The sequence below is a fragment of the Artemia sp. Qi Xiang Cuo genome, chromosome 1 (genome assembly GCF_049724085.1).
Source record: "Artemia sp. Qi Xiang Cuo chromosome 1, ASM4972408v1, whole genome shotgun sequence".
In the NCBI taxonomy this organism is placed as follows: domain Eukaryota; kingdom Metazoa; phylum Arthropoda; class Branchiopoda; order Anostraca; family Artemiidae; genus Artemia; species Artemia sp. Qi Xiang Cuo.
In genome coordinates, this window is record NC_142794.1 from 99587544 (window position 1) to 99604109 (window position 16566).

At 34.6% G+C, this 16566-nt stretch overlaps 1 protein-coding gene across 2 annotated transcripts in view; it reads left to right on the forward strand.

The window, feature by feature from the left end:
* The window catches only part of spidey (hydroxysteroid 17-beta dehydrogenase 12 spidey), an 85210-nt gene that overhangs the window by 51945 nt on the left and 16699 nt on the right, over window positions 1-16566 (forward strand). For both annotated transcript variants that reach the window (XR_016141681.1, XM_089088122.1), the window contains exon 5: window positions 11667-11846. Coding sequence is in view for 1 of the 2 variants with exons in the window: in XM_089088122.1 (XP_088944248.1) it covers window positions 11667-11846 (180 nt within the window). In the remaining variant the exon portion in view is untranslated. The remainder of the gene's footprint in view (window positions 1-11666; window positions 11847-16566) is intronic.

Below are 16566 nucleotides of genomic sequence, written 5' to 3' on the forward strand. Positions count from 1 at the left end.
TTATACTCGTAGCTCGGAATGAATGCCATGAATAGTAATGAAGAGCCATCATAAGGACCAAAATTGGATGGAGAGCCCTAAGGCCGTATTTAGTGGTGTTAAGGGGGTTTGAATCCCTCCCCCCGAAATGTTTGTCTGACTTATAAAAATGCATATACACTAATTTTCGATACATTTTGTTGTTGTTTTTTAGCCCCTCCTCCGGATTCGGCCCTGGAGAGTCCATATTAAAAAAAATATATTTGCTTAGAGTAAATTTGGGCCTTATTAAATCTAGGATAATGAAAATGTACTAAAAAGAGGCACATGCTGCTATTTTCTTTGTAAAGTGGTCAGTCTGAAAGTCTTAAGTTCTCAAGCTAGTAATTAGAGGTACAACAAAAATTCCAGAAGTTCGTTGGCAAAGAAAGCATACTAAATATTCGTTCTTGCAGCAATGTCAAGGCTTTTCCTGGTTGCTGATCCTGTTTTTCTGCTATAAGCCACCGTGCGTTAAGGAATTGCGCAATGTTACTCAGGACACACATCACCACCATTATAGCGCTATCAACAGAAACAAAATCAACAAAGTTTACAAACTTGTTATGACTTTTTTTTGGCTTGACAATAGTTTTTACAATAATTAGAACTAAATTAAGTTGTCTATTGACAAAGAACTACTCCCAATTGTTTTTCAATTTATATATATATATATATATATATATATATATATATATATATATATATATATATATATATATATATATATATATATATATATATATATATATATATATATATATATATATATATATATATATAACGTAATCAATAATGATGCAACTTTGACAATATTTAACAACCTAATTAAAAAATCTATTAAATTAAAAATGTACTTTAGGTACTTATCTGTTAGCCAGTACACATTCGATAATTTGGACCTACAGGTAAGGGGTTGAAACAACTGAGACGCTTGGGAAATGGATAGGATATATATAATTTGCGCAGTATATTTTGCACGTTACGGGGGGGGGGGGTTATGTATGTCGGGGCTGCATGTAAAATGTAACCCAACTTAACCTAACCAAAATACCAACTAAATGTTTATTAAAATATAACTACAATGTAGTTTTCCGCTGAGCCGAAGCTAATTGACTCCGTACACAAACATCAACAAACCGGTTATTGTCCAATCTTATAGATCAAAATTTTCGAGTGTGTACTGGCTAAGAGATAAGTACCCAGCTTTATTCCAATGATAGTGAATAGCGACGCTAAGATTTGAAACGAAGAGAAATGATTTTATGTATGATGGCATCTCTTTGTCCTCACTCCTTATGCTAAGGTTCTACGAGTGTTTGACTGAAAGCTGTTTGTAATGCAACAAACGTAACCATTTGGATATTATGAATTATGTTTATTGATTGCTTTTCAAAGCATTTGAACTGAAAATTTTACTGTGAAAAGAAATTACGAATAATAATTCTTGAGGTTTTGTCCAACTTTAGTGCAAAACACACGGAATTCGGGGTGTAAAAAACCTCCTCATTCATATATTGGGTAATTCATTTCCATTTCAAGTTTCAGTGTCGCACTTTTTTTTATTCAAAAAATCCAATTATTGAACTTTAATTTCTGATCTTTTTCATTCCATATTCAGTGCCATCCTAAATATAAGTGGGTTCTATCACCCCCCCCTCGACCCTAAAATATCCACTAATGCTAGCAGGAAAGTGGTTTATTGAAGTTTGTTTGTAATTCAAAATAATGTACATTAATCTTAAATACGAAAGAATTAAACCTCCACCCTACACGCCTAATTTCAATTTCTAATAATTTTTAGTACTTATTTTTCCGCAATAAGAGGAGAGTTCCAACCCCCCTCCCTTCCCAGCACACATACTCTTTATTTTTCCAAATGTACTCCTCGAAATGTTAGCAAGTCTGAATATAGGTCTTCCTTCATATTCACCCGAATCCCCTTTCATAAAAAGTTTAGAGATGTGGGCCAAAATGCACTTTTTGAGGTTCTAACCCCCGGCCCCCGCCTCCCGAAAAAAAGGCAAATCCCCTAATAGGTGGTTTGGAACAGTATTGTACTCTATAGTCGGTAGTTTATTGTACAAAAGGTCTAAAATAACTGTTAATCATACAAAGTATATGTTCTTTAGGGACAAGTGTGCCACCACACACCGGAGCGTCCCTTGAGGTTTACCCTCTATAGTCGATAGTCTATTGGACGAAAGGTCTACAATAACGGTTAATCTTACAATGCATATGTTTTCAGGGACAGGTGTGCCACTGTGCACCGGAATGTTCCTTGAGACTGAGAGCCCATATTAATATCGTTTCGACTGTCAGTATTGGGTCAGTTCGGGTTCGGATAGCTATAGCCATTTGGCAGCGTCACAACTTTTTCTTGGTAATATTTGGCCTGATATATTTATTTAATTCCCAAATTTAAGTATCGTTTGGGAATCTTAATATGTGGCTTATTATGATGTTTGCGTATAGATGTTTCTTATTTTGTCATTTTTTTTCTGCATAATTGTTAGGATTTTTTAGATAGAATTCATGAAAGAAATTGCATCGTACGTCATACTAGTGTTATCTTTTAGAGCGTTTGAAAAGCCTTGTTTTTATTGCCGCGACTAATTGCCACAAAATGCCCCCAAAAAGAAAAATTGATCCAGTGTCTGTGTTCCTAAGGGAAATGACATACGACAGGATCCTTAAATAGCCTTCGATTGTCCGAGAACAGAAAACACAAAAAATACGCACATGTGTTCATCTTTCTCGATAGAAATAAAAATTTTGTAGTCTGTAGACAGTGGTCATAGGTTCTCAGACATATTGAATTTCATTGTTCCGAAAAGTAGTGGTAAGTTCAGATTTTACGGGAGACGATTTTCACTTCAAAAGTTGAAGTTCAATTCTTCTGATGTGAAATTGGGTCTTGACGCTGATGTGTATCAGGCTAGACGCTGATGTGTATCAGGCAATTCTGTCTCAATTTAAATTTAAAAATTCTTGCTTTTCTATAATTTTTAAAACACACGCTATTAGCCTCTGGCATTATAGTGTTTTAAAGAAGTCCACGCATGTGAATCTATTTAGTTCGTGCTTCACCATTCTATTCTGCTCTAACGGAAATCCAACCAGTCGTGGCAGAAGTCAATTTTCTATTTGTCGTCAGGATTTCAGGTGGTCTGTTTTAGAAAGGGCTTTTATGTCATCAAATATTCAGTCCGCTTCTGTTTTGATTCAAATTTGGAAATTTTTGGTTCTCTGTTAAGTTCAACTCACACAGTACTATCTAGAGGGATTGAGAAGTTAAATACTAAAGCATTCTTATTAGTAGCATTTATTTATTTTCAAAAATTATTTTAAGTCAAATTCCATTTCTTTGCAAAGCGCACCTATATCTAGATTAGCTTGGCAAAAATCACCAAATGTTGGTGTTTGTAACGGAAAAGATTACAACTTTAACACACTTCCACTTCCAACTTCAACTTCCACAAAGCCGAGAAAAATCAATAGTTACGCTGTTTCAAATTTTGTGCGATTTTTCGACGAATACTAAACCGTCGGAGATTTTGCGCATCATGGTTGCAGCGGTAGCTGCCACCTAGTAAAGAGCGAACCACGGGCCATAGTGACCAAAAGTTAAAAAACCTGTTTGGAAAAAACTACCTAGTGGAAAAAAAGCCATCTGACACTGATTCAGGAATGGTAACTATTATTTCGGTTCGTCTTAAAAGTAAAAGTTTATTGCGAAAAGACATGTATGGTGATTTTGAAAAATAGTCTGAAACCACTGTTAAACGGAGTCGGATCAAAATGAAAAGTCTACCACTGGAATCAGCACGGTCAAAAACCTTGTTATGGGAAATTACAGCCCCCTTCCTTGAGCAACAAGGAAAATGACTTTTTTCATGGGTAGCACTGATTTTTTTTTTTTTTTTTTGTTATAGCAAGGCTAGGGGGTGACCAGAACATCATAGACAGATGTGTAATAGCTAATTCGAACGGAAATTGAATTTGCTAGTGCCCTGTTTAAGTGACCAAAGATATTTGAGGGCAACTAGCCCCCCTCCCTATAGGCCCCCTCCCCCAAAGTCATCCAATCACAATTTTAAGACAGCCATTTTCTTCAACACAGTTCAAAGGTCAAAAATCTGGTTTTGGTAATGAAATGATCCTCCATAGTCCCTGGGGAAAGAGCCGCACACTGTATTGGTATTGGACGTATTGATATCACGCGTATCGGTATTGGCGTATTTTTATTCGGCGTATTGGTATCGCAGGTATCTAGACAGATTTTTAATAGCTCATATAAAGAAATTACTCATATCTACCTCCTTCCTATGAATTCAACCATTAGCAAGTTCCAAGTGGCTCTAAAAGCGGCACTTTTGGTGCCAGGTCTCAAGTGGAAAATCTGGGGCCGGGGGGCTACCAGAACTTTTTAGTGACGTTTAGTGGCTCATTTGAAAGCTATTGCTCATATATATGTGATTTTTATCAATTATGCCATCCGTAAGTGTGATATAGAACTAAAAACAACAGTTTTGTTATCACTTCTTAGGTAGAAAAGCTTGGAATTATAAAGTGATATCTTCATCATAATTAATATAATAATTATGGTCCAAAACCTTTAACTGGAGGTTTGCAAGAACACCTCTCGTATGTTACTCCTCCAAGCCCCCTTAATAAGCTACGCAATTAAGGTACAAACATTAATATATCAAATTAGAGTATTAGAAGAGTGGTTCTGTTAGTACAGCGTTCGACTTCAAATTAGAATTTCTTGTGTTCGATTCCTGTTTGTTTGCTTTTTTTCAATCATGGTTTTCTCCCTTCTATATGATCATTTTCAGATAATTTCACTTTTTTTTAAATGCACTCATTTTTAAAAGCATATCCCAGGAAGGTATTTGGTCAAGCATTTTGATTCAAAAAGGAATAGAGGCCATCCCGTTCATGGTTTGCAAGGCAATTCTGAGGAGATCACTAAATCTATACCCCAACGAATGTCGTAATTTTTTCAAAATGCTGTGGGGGGGGGGGGTCAAAGTTGGAGCCATTTTTTCCAAATCAAGTGAAAATGACAGCAAAAATTGAAAAACTAGCCGTATAGTAATGAAATAGGTAAAGATAATTCTTTCCAAAATTCTCGAAATGAAACCAAACTTATTTTATAATATCAGTTATTTTACCTGCGCAAAAAACGATCATTTTTTTTTTTTTTTTATAAATTTCCCTTCATTTCTGAGTAGGCCTAATGAGAGGCTTTTTATTTAGGGACAGGTCAAATAAATCGCTAAGTCTAATGGCACATTTCTGTTGAGCTAGTAACATTTTCCGCAAATATGTCGATATACAAACCTGTCCACTCAGTTAATCTTTTAAGATAAGATAAGATTTATTCTTCATTAAATACACATACAATATTACATGTTATTAATCCCTCAAAGGCTCATTGGCCTGTACAAAGAGGGACGACATATGAATTACATACTCAGAGATAAAAAACAAAAGAAAATTTAAAATGATCACTTACTCAAATATGAAGGAGAAGAAAAGAAAATATAAATAAAATGGAAACTATAGAAAAAATTATAATAAATAAACTAAATTTATTAATTATATTAAATAGACTCAAAAAAAAAGAAAAAGTATTATTATTACTATAAGCGAATTCCAATCGTCGAAACAGAATTATGTGTATTGTCAGGAGAACCAACATCATAATAGCTGTTACGATACTCGCCTGGAGCTTTTCTTTAATTATTGTACGGCTTCTTAGTCCAGCTCCTTAATAAGGTTTGAGGTATCTTATCTCCCCTAGATTGGAGGTGATCAGAAATTATATAAGAAAACAAGTTTTCAACTGAAACTAAGGATCAACATTAAAGTTTAAAACGAAGAGAAATTAATCCGTATAAATAAACAAGGTCGTAGTAGTGTTGTTTCTAAATTAAATTTTAATCAAAAACAAGCATAGATTAATTTAAAAAAAACAAAGTTTTTCGAGGGAAGTAAAGAGCGAAGTTGAAACTTAAAACGAACAAAAATTATTACTTCACAGCCTATCTAACATATATCAATAAAACTAATGCAAATAAACCAACTAATTATGTTTTCCTATGTTTCTAGGATTATAAAAAACTAGCGCTTTACTGAAAACACAGAAGCCAAAGCACATAAAACAAGAACATTGATTTAGGAGTCAAAAGTGACGTAACCTGATAACAATAAACTAATCTATAAAGCTTTTCATAGTCTTACACCAGCTATGACATCAGTAACTTTCAGTATACAATTAAAATTGTCTTAAAAATATAAGCATACAAATAAATCTAATTTTAATAGCCGCAAAGTCATTGAACAGCACACAAAAATAATGGATTGATCTATCAGGTAAAATTTTGGTCTAACCAGCTATAAAGCCAATAGCGAGTAATATACAATATTAAATAGTAAGAAATACGCTTTAGTATTACTCGAAATGAAGATGAAATATGGCATATGAACTCAGGAAATCATTTCTCTATATACAACAGAAAATTTCAAGATACACATTCTAAAGCTAGTCTATAGTGCTAATACTATCAAGATGGTTTTCCTTCAAACTTATCTACAAACTAATAATGACATTTCCTTTTCAGAACAAAAACAAGAGCCTGTCATCGGACTGAGCCATTGTGCAGGAGTGATAATAAATTAAACGACACAAAAAATAAAGCAACAGTCCTAAAATGATTTATTTTTATACTGTAAACAGTGTCCTTAATCGGTTAGCTGTTATTCTACCAAAACTCCTATATTATTTTGTGTTTTCAAGTAAAGCGCTAGTTTTTTATAATCCTAGAAACATAGTGAAACATAATTAGTTTGTTTATTTGTACTAGTGTTATTGATATATATTAGATAGGCTGTGGAGTAATAATTTTCGTTCGTTTTAAGTTTCAACTTTGCTCTTTACTTCCCAGGGAAAATTGTTTTTTTAAAAATTAATAATGGTATGGGAAGATAGGGATTGAAGTATACTAGGGCATTCTTATTATTAGTATTATTTATTTTCCAAAACTATAAGTCAAATTTCAATCTGCGCAAAGCATACCTAGATTAGATTGGGAGAAATCAACAAACGTGGAGTGTATCTAACGGAAAAGATTACCAGTTTTAATCACACTTCCACTTTACGCTTTTCAAAATTACTTTTAGACTATGGTTTCCGCAAAGTAAACTTATTATTCTGCTCTAATAAGAATTCAACCGGTTCCGAAAAATGGGCGATGTCGTAATATCAACACAACTTCAGTTACATAATTAGCTAAGACCTTGACACTGATCACATTACTAGAAAACCTAAAAACTTGTTATCCTGATCTTCTACCCGAATAGTTTTCATTGATTTTGCGTAATTTATAGCGCCTATTATAGACTGGATTAGAATTCAAGTTTTCACACACTATTCGGGTAATATGGCAACCACAGTTGAATGACACTTTGGCCATGGCGTTTGGTTATCACGGCTGACTTGGATTCCTTTAAAGTACTAGAGACGAAAAAACATTTTTTGATCCCTGGACCTTAATAATATATTTTCTTAGAATGAAATATTAACGAAAATATTTAAAATATTTTCCCTGGACCTTAAAATTTTATCCTTAATAATATAATTTCAATGGCAGAAATATTTTTTTTTTTTTTTAATTAGGCCCAAATAAATGTTAAACGTATTTTAGGCCCATTCATAATTGATGAAATCGATTTTATACTATTGTTATTTTACCTGTTTCAACAGTATGCAGTTTTTAAGGCATTACCACATATCCGTCAGTGTTGTCACGTTGAACCGTGAAAATAGACAAAATTAGTTATAATTTGACAACGTGCATCATCTGCTAAAGTTTGAAATATTAACAATCCGTTGAATCCTAAGGAAAACATCTTCAAACGAAAGCTTCTGAATCTGTTTACTCCCACATATATTTAGCCTTTTTTGGTGATTTTTTTACCCAGGTTTCTTTTTTTGGTACCCACTGCTGCTAGCGCCTCTATAACTCCATGTGATGGTCTTTTTCATTAAAGCTTAAACAGCTTAAGGCTTCGACATGCCTGTCCTTGGTATGTCAAACATTGATTTAAGAAGGGGAATATTCCCTGAGCTGTCAGCCGTTCCGAAATCCTCTCCAGTTAAGCAACTGATGATATTTAGGGTCTTCTAGAAAACAAGTTGACATATTCTCTAAAGCAACGTATGGAATATCTTACTCAAAATTTTCTCAACTAAATATCAACTTAATTAAAATCAGCTTCGTGGAAGTGAATAAAAACCAAATCCTTTGATTTTTTGAATTAAAATCAACTTGTTGGAAGTGAATAAAAACTTGAGAGCCAAAGTCTCAGGCGGGCGACCGAGTTTTAGGATTGACACATGACCGACAAGTCCCCCGGACTAACAGATGAACGGGACAACCAATATTTTTAATGGCACGGGTAGACGGCAATATATGACCCAATATACAGCACGGGTAGACGACGGGAGTAACTATGACTCTCGTCGGGAGTAGCTCAAATACGTGTGTATTTGCTTTTGAAGAGGCACGCCTGCCTAAAGTCTCAGGCAGGCGATTCAATTTACAGAGCTCAGACATTTGCACTAATACAAAATTAATAATTTATTATATTTAAAATTTTGTTGTATATACAATTGTAAATAAACAGAAAAAAGCAAATAAATTTATTTGTATGTAAGTTTAAAAAAAAACATTAGGCTAAAACGTAATTACTCCATTCATGTTACTAAATATAAATACCTACTTATCTTATCTGCAACGCTTCTGAATCTTTGCTGATTTAATTCTTCTTTAGTGAAAACCATTGGAAATTCCAATTTACTAGATTTTAGTAAATTTAGTAATTTTTTACTGAAAACACCGCTGTTTCTGAAAAATCCATAAAATTAGTATTTTTATGGCACAAATATTTCGTATTTACCAGTTTTGTAGGAGAAACCTGAGTAAACATGTAACTTTACTAAGTAGTCTCGAAAACGCGTGAGAAAAGAGATCAACCTCAAATAAATTGATAAACAAATGATTCTTTCACTAACGGACTGAAAAATTTGTGCTTTTCCCAGATGTGAAAAGTTTACCATGTTAGCTCTTTCACAGATTTTAGATTTTTAAGGTAAAATTTGAGGTTAAGGCAAAAAAGTTGATTGAGTAAATACCAGAAAGTTCGATCTAATCTAAAATCGATATAAAACGTTTTATTTCTGATCATAAAGAAGCTAAATATTTGAAGTCAAGTGAATTAATCGTGGCTCAAAGCCCTGTGTGAGAGTGAGGTTAGGAAGAGTTGGGGTCCCGCAGGCATATAATAAAATTGGAGCATGCGAAAAAATGTGCAGTCTTGCACATGTGGTAACAGCCAAGACTAGATCTAGCTTCACTCCGGAATGCCTTGAACTTTTAGTTTTGTGAAAGTGAGTAAGATTGAGGAGGAGGAAAGGGAGTGGAAAGGCATATTTGGCAACATAAAAAAACAATACAAAATTGGTCAAAGAGTTTTCCTTAATTGAGACGAAATACCACTTTTCCAATAAGAGATCAATATACTCAGATATAATGTTACACATAGATCAATTACATATGGCAGACAAAAAATCACAACCACACAGAGGCTCATAGGGTAGGAGTAAAGCTATTTAAAATTTGGTCATCTTGTTCGCTACAATCGTTTTCAGGGTTTCCGGCACCAGCTATTTCACGGTTAGAACACCTTGCTCCTTTACAATTACCGCACACACTGTCACATTTTAAGCCATTGTTTTGCAAGAATATCGCAGCTTCGAACCCCAAGGTTTACCTCTTTTAGGTCGACTATTTTCTAAAGATAAATTGTGTAGAACTTCGCGTAAAAGTGATGTTTGGAAGATGCAAAGAACCGAAGCATCTCTTCACTAGTGTAGAAATGAAGGTCCCAATTGCCTGTTCAATCTGTCACAAAGACGGTAGAAGGTCAACAGCATTCATATAAAAGTCAGTCCAGAGACTCGAAGTGCATGATGCCAATGACAGTGACACTTTGAGGGAAATTAGCTTACTTGCAAACACTTGAATGGACGGCTCTTGCTTTAGTTCATTTGCTTTAACGCATGCTTCTAAGACAAGGAAAAATACTGAGTGAGAAACTCGAAGCTCGTCTGAACTGTTGCAAAGATAGACCTGATCAAAATCCACTATCGGCGAAATATAGCATATTTGTGCCACTAGTAAGGCATTCAGGGCCCTGATAGCCAATGAACACCCTTCCGCCGAGAGTTTGCTAAACAACATTCGGTGCATATATCAGCTTCAGTATTTCCTCAAAACTAGAAGCTTTAATCAGATATCCAATGGCAGATAAGACGCTTATTGTGTCGTAAAATGTCCCAAGAGTAAGACTATGCGTTTCAAAAGATATCCTATTCATTCAATCTCTGTGATATATTCAATGATTTCCAGTAAAGGGGTTGATCGAATGTCAGAACTGGTATGGTGTCATATTTTTCACACTGAGTACGCACAAAATGAAAGGTAGTGTAAATTCAGGTCGGATCATTCGGGCTAACATCAATCATCCGCATACAGATCAAGGAAGCCTTTCCAGGATAAACCCACGGTGAGGGAAATCAATAATCTGTAGTGTTCCTTGGCAACTTGAAAATGGGATGCGAAACAGTTTTGGCATTTTCCACCAAAGATTCCAATTACACGAAGGGTTTTGTGAGGAAACTCTCAGTAGCTTCTAATATGAGATGGAAGCCTTGCTACTTGAGTTTTGTAGCAAAGAGTAGGTATTTCTCCCGCCTTCAGCGTCTCTTTCGTGCTCACTCTTTTTCGGTATTTTTTTCGGTGAGTGCTTGTGACGACTGCATACGTGTCGTAATTGCAACTAATAGTCCTATGTCGTGGATCGTTTTGTGTCTTATCAATTGTTCTTGCATTGTAGTCTTTATTGTCGGCAACATGATGTATGCAAAAGTTGCCTTGCAACTCCTGTATTTCGATGTTTGCAGACAATGGAGCATTTTAATCAAAGAAAATGTTTTGTAGCAGGATCAACAAGAGCCCATAGCGCTGGGAGATCAGATAGGTTTCGTCTTTCTTGCTGATGATGAACCTTCACGTCGATTCTCATTTGAAGAGGAGTTTTATGGCCTCAGGTCGAATGGTTGACACGATGCTTTGGTCACTGGTAGCTTTTTTTCAATTTTGTATCTTTGTCCACGAACTAGTTCTCCAGGAAGAACTTGCAGAGTCTGTGGCAAGTAGTTCTAATTTTCTTCGAGATTTTTAAGTTGTATATAACATACTCAGTCATATTTTGAGTAATACATATTATATCGCTCTCAAACAACTCAACAGCAACACTAATAATGTTTGTTCCCTTTTGGTCTTCGTTGCTTCAGGGGCGGATCCAAAATTCCCTTAGGGGGGGGGGTGCGCAAAATAGGTTGATCCGATAAACTTGCGTTAGGAGCAAGTTTATTTAACGCAAACTTGGGTTAATTAAGGAAATCAAACAACTTTAGACTATTTTAGGGGCAGGGGGTGCCCCCCACCCTCCCCTTGGATCTGCCACTACGTTGCTTTCATTTGCGCAAAAGTAATTTTTGTTCTTTTTTTTAGGTTGAAGACTCTGTAGGTTTTGCTATGAGACTGGTAAATTGCAACTGTATCTCGGTTGTCAGAATGTCAATCATGGTGTTACCTCAAATGGTACAAAAAAGAAAAGGACTCATTATTAATGTATCATCTGCAGCCGCACTACTGCCTACTCCTCTCATGACTATGTATTCCAGCACTAAGGTAAGTACCCAGAGATTGGTCGTAAGACCCCATTCCAAAAGTGAAACTTTTTTTCATTTTGAGGACATCAAACCGAGGATAAATAGTCTATATTATTTTTATACCTCTATTGGTAATATTATTGGTAATAATCTCTGCTATTGGTATGACATATGTGCACCTATTACATTAAGCATATGTGCAAGGCCGTACCCAGGATTTTTTACGGAGGGGGTGTTACCCCAAAAAAATTCAGGGGGGGGGGGCAGGTTTACACAAAAAAACCCTCAAAAAATGCATACAAAATTTGTTTATATCCATTTTTGTTACGTTTTTACGAGTCAAACAAAAATTTCGGGGGGGGGGGGTCAAACCCCCAAACCCTCCCTCTGGGTACGGCCTTGCATATGTGATCTAAAACATATTTCTACGAATATGTGACTTTACGTAAAAGGGCTCTAAGATTTCCTTATTTATCACTCATTTTCACCTGAGTAAAATATATAATTCTTCTACACATGGTCGTATACGTTTTGGAGGGGCTTCAGATTAGGCAAAATTAGACAAACCAAATAAAAACCTCGGCAGAGGACGACTTTAAAAGAATTTTTGGCGTATTTGAGGCAGGAAGAATCAAAAGCTGTCATTTTGTCTTATGTTAAATAACCTTTTTAAGGACGTCCATTTTTCAGCACAATTATGGAATCGTGAGAAAATCCATTATTTGCATTCATTTGTAGTAGATGACTCTGTGGTTATTATGTGTAAAATTAAACAGGACTACATGAAAAATATCAAGTCATTATCATTGTTTTTTATTTTGATTTGCGTATTACTATCCTTTCGTTAATTATTGTCAAAATGAACGTGCAAGCAGAATGTTGCTGACTGTATGATGTTTAATCACTGAATGTAACATGTATAAAGCCAAAATTTATCAAAGGAGACATTTATTAATTCTCTACCTGCTCAAATCCTTAGCTCAGGGCCTTGTGCACAACTTGGCCAAGGCTGAGATTATTCCGAAATCCATTAATTCTATCTTAATTTTCTGCTTCACCCTGAAAAAAAAAGATGCTTTGAATACAGAGGGCAAGCTTGAATCGAATACATTGCACAATACATTGCACAAACTCAATGCAGAGACTGACAAGTACCTTTAGATACCCAACCATTGAAAATTGCAGGGGAAGTAAATCTCCTCCCCCCTCCATCTAAGGTAAAAATGGTCAAAAATGCTTTTTTTAGTATTCGGTGGTAAAAAACATGACACAAAGCCCTATTTTCAGACTTTTATCCTTCCGATCACCCGTAGAAATTTTTTTTTACATTGAAAATGTTTATGTAAGCGTTGTTGCATAAGAGCCCAGAAAATGGGACAGTGGAAAATTTTCTGCCGCATGTTGGGTTTGTGTTCGTTCTCACAACTCCTCAGGTACATGTTAGCACATAAATCTACTTATTTTCTAATATAACAAAAACCAAATTATGTGTCACAATGACCAAATGACATTTGGTCATGTCACAATGACATTTATGGTGACCCATCTCATCTTGCTCTCTTTAACGCCATTTTAACCTGTAAGCATTTTTGAAACATCGCATTAGCAGTTTACAGCTGTAATCAAGATAGATGCTAAGGAATTTTCTATTGACCTATAAAAAAATTCTAATTTTGTATTTTAAAGACAATTCTAAGGAACTGGTTTGATGACGTGGGAAAATTCTGAGAATTTTGGCTGTACTTGAAACATTTTGATCAAAAGATTTAATTTTGAGAGTTTGTAATTGTTTTTTATTCACTAGGAATATGGAAGCTGGCTTCTTTTGGCTTATGTTTTTATGTCAAACAACTATGGCTTTGAGGCAAAAAATAGCAATCAGGAAATTTTGCCACATGATTTTACTATTTCTGCTGTAAAATACCACATTTTTTGTTTAATTAGCCTTGAATTGGCAGTAATTTTTTAATGCACCTGCTTATTATAATAGCTTAAACTTAGTTTGTTTGTGGTGCCAAAATACTGCTAGCTGAGCAGTGGTGACAACCCTGCGCGATGAGATGGAATGCCACAGGGCTTCAAGGTATGAGCTCCATTTTTTTTTTTTCAATTTTAGCCACCTTTTTTATGAGGACGGGTTTAATGTAACCGATCATTTCTTTCGCTCAGAAACAATGTCGTCTCCGGTGAATATTTTATCCCTTGTGTGTATATTTAGTTTATCCCAAAGCTAATAATTATTTAAAATAATAATTGCTCAAGCTAGTTGCATATAATAAGTAAAGTGGTTTTACCCCATAGATGGCAAGAAGAAATGACAACATACCTTGAAAAGCAACTGTAAGGCTGCAACTACAGATCATGCACCTCCTTTTTAAGGCGTGTTTAAGATAGTATGTACGTGCTGCTAAATGCAGCACGTACACTTTTGAATATTTCTTTTCTTTCCTCTAGCAGCTAATGAGCTCCGGTCTATTGGAGTAAGGTACGAATGTAGGAACGTTTTTCGGGGGGGGGGGGGCAATGTTAAAAAAAAACTGTTTTTATAATTTTAATAGCAAGTGCCCAGAAACTCAGAAAAATCTAGGATTTAAGAGTGCCGCGCCCTGAGTTTCTTTTTTTGTACGTCCCTGAGTGGAGTCACGAGCCTGGTGGCGTTCCTCCAAAATATATGTACATAGCTGCTGTATAACAATTGCTTCTTGTTAATACTTTTTCTAAGTTATTGCTTTTGATTATGTGGCTTTGACATTTTTATTTTAGCTTGCATTTAATCTATTATAAAAATAAAGTATAGATGCAAACGCTATAAAAAAGTATGGGTTGAATATAGTAAGAGTTGTACCATTCGGCCCTATAAATTTAAAGTAAATTGGTTCCAATATTGCCCCAGTTTTCATGGAAATAAAGAATCAAATAAGTTTTAGAGCAAATTTGTTGTTATTACAAAATACAACAATTTCAATTTTAAGCTCATTATATCTGCGTAGTTACAATGCAAACCTCGAAGTATTTTCAATTTTGAAGTCTCTGAAGTCCTATAAAATTGGCTATTTGCATATTTATTTAGGTTAAAACAAAGAAATTAGGATAAAAAAATAGACATAATGATTGTTTGCTTGTACCAGGACTAAGAACTTAAGACTGAAAAGGTACATAACAAACTGTTGTAATTTGACCTTTGAAATTTGAGCCTGAATTTAAATGTGCCAACAGTTACCAATACCTTACTTAGAATGTAAGGACAAACTGGGGGAAATGCACAGGTGGCAAGGTCTCATAGTGATGTCTTCCTTTTTCCCTGGGTGGGTTGTTGTCCCTCCAGCCCATCCTCATTGCACTAATGTACACGGTTTGAAACAGGTTTTAAAGTAATTAGATTTCTAACTATCTGGTAACATTAAAAATATATCGCCATCTATGATTACACTGTCAGTCATCTACGACTTACTTGGTTTTAGCATTCAAACTATTATGCAACTCTGTCACACTAGACGCATAACAAATGGCTGCAATTAAATTGCTCGCATTTTGAGTTTTCCTTGACATTTGTTCAAAACAAATTTCAGCTACACAGTTGTTCAATTGCGTTCGCCTGTGTGTAATTGCAGAAAATTCTCGAAATTGAAAACACGCAAAAAAATTCTCTTTCTTTTAACACATTTTAATTTGCCACAAGTCAGTTATATTCACAGATATAATGATGTGTGGTACAAAGAAAATATGCAAATTGAATATGGACTTCGCCATGATTTACGATCCAAAAATAATTAAATTTTTACTACCATGTTGCCCATACCAAAGGGTAAATGAAATTGACAGAGAGGAAACTCAAGCTGTTTAACGTAGATTTAATAGACATTAAAAACTAACAGTGCCATTGACAGTACGGTGCTGGTGACTAGGACTAAAAAATATCCAAACAAGCTTATCTTAATTTATTAAATTTCTATTTAACGGTCTAACTTTCTGAAAGTAGACAGTTTTTTAGTTTCTAATGTTATTATAAATTATCGAATAATTAAGCCAAGATCATTCTGCCCAGCATAGACCAAATGAAAAAAAAAAAAATGTGCAGATGTACATTTTGTTCATATATGTATATAATTAAATATATTTTATGTGTATAAGATATGCATGTTAATATACCAATCTAAAGTAAAAATAGAGAATAGAGAATGAAGTAACAAATAGAGCTGTTTTTATATTTAATTTTTCCACAAAAATTCCTGTTAGGGTTTTATAATTTCATCTATGATTTTACTGGGCCATGCTAGACGGTGTAGGATGTTCTTTCTTAACAAGTGTCAAATAACACCAATTAAATAGAAGTGAATAGCGAAAGCTGAATATTTCAGCCATAATTTTATGAACCTTCCTTAGTTTTTTTTCTTTCGGTTTTAAAGTATTCCAGCTTCATTTATTGTTTTTTCTTTTCATTCTTGTTAGTTTTGACTATTCAACAATAGTCTTTGCTAGAAAATCTTAAAGCGAAACATAATTCGTTCTGAATATGGAAAATGGATATGAAGAAAGATAACGAGCAGATTTTTTGCTATGTTCTTCTTTACTTGTACGTTTCTTTCACATTTTGCATTTTTTTTTTTTTCTTAATCCTCTTTTTATTGCAAATGTAGAACACAAAGTGTCTAGTTAGGTAATGTGCACGATCTGTCAATGAGTTAAGTTGCTATTTATTTTTTTATTTTATTTTTTTTTTTGGGGGGGGGGGAGGAGGG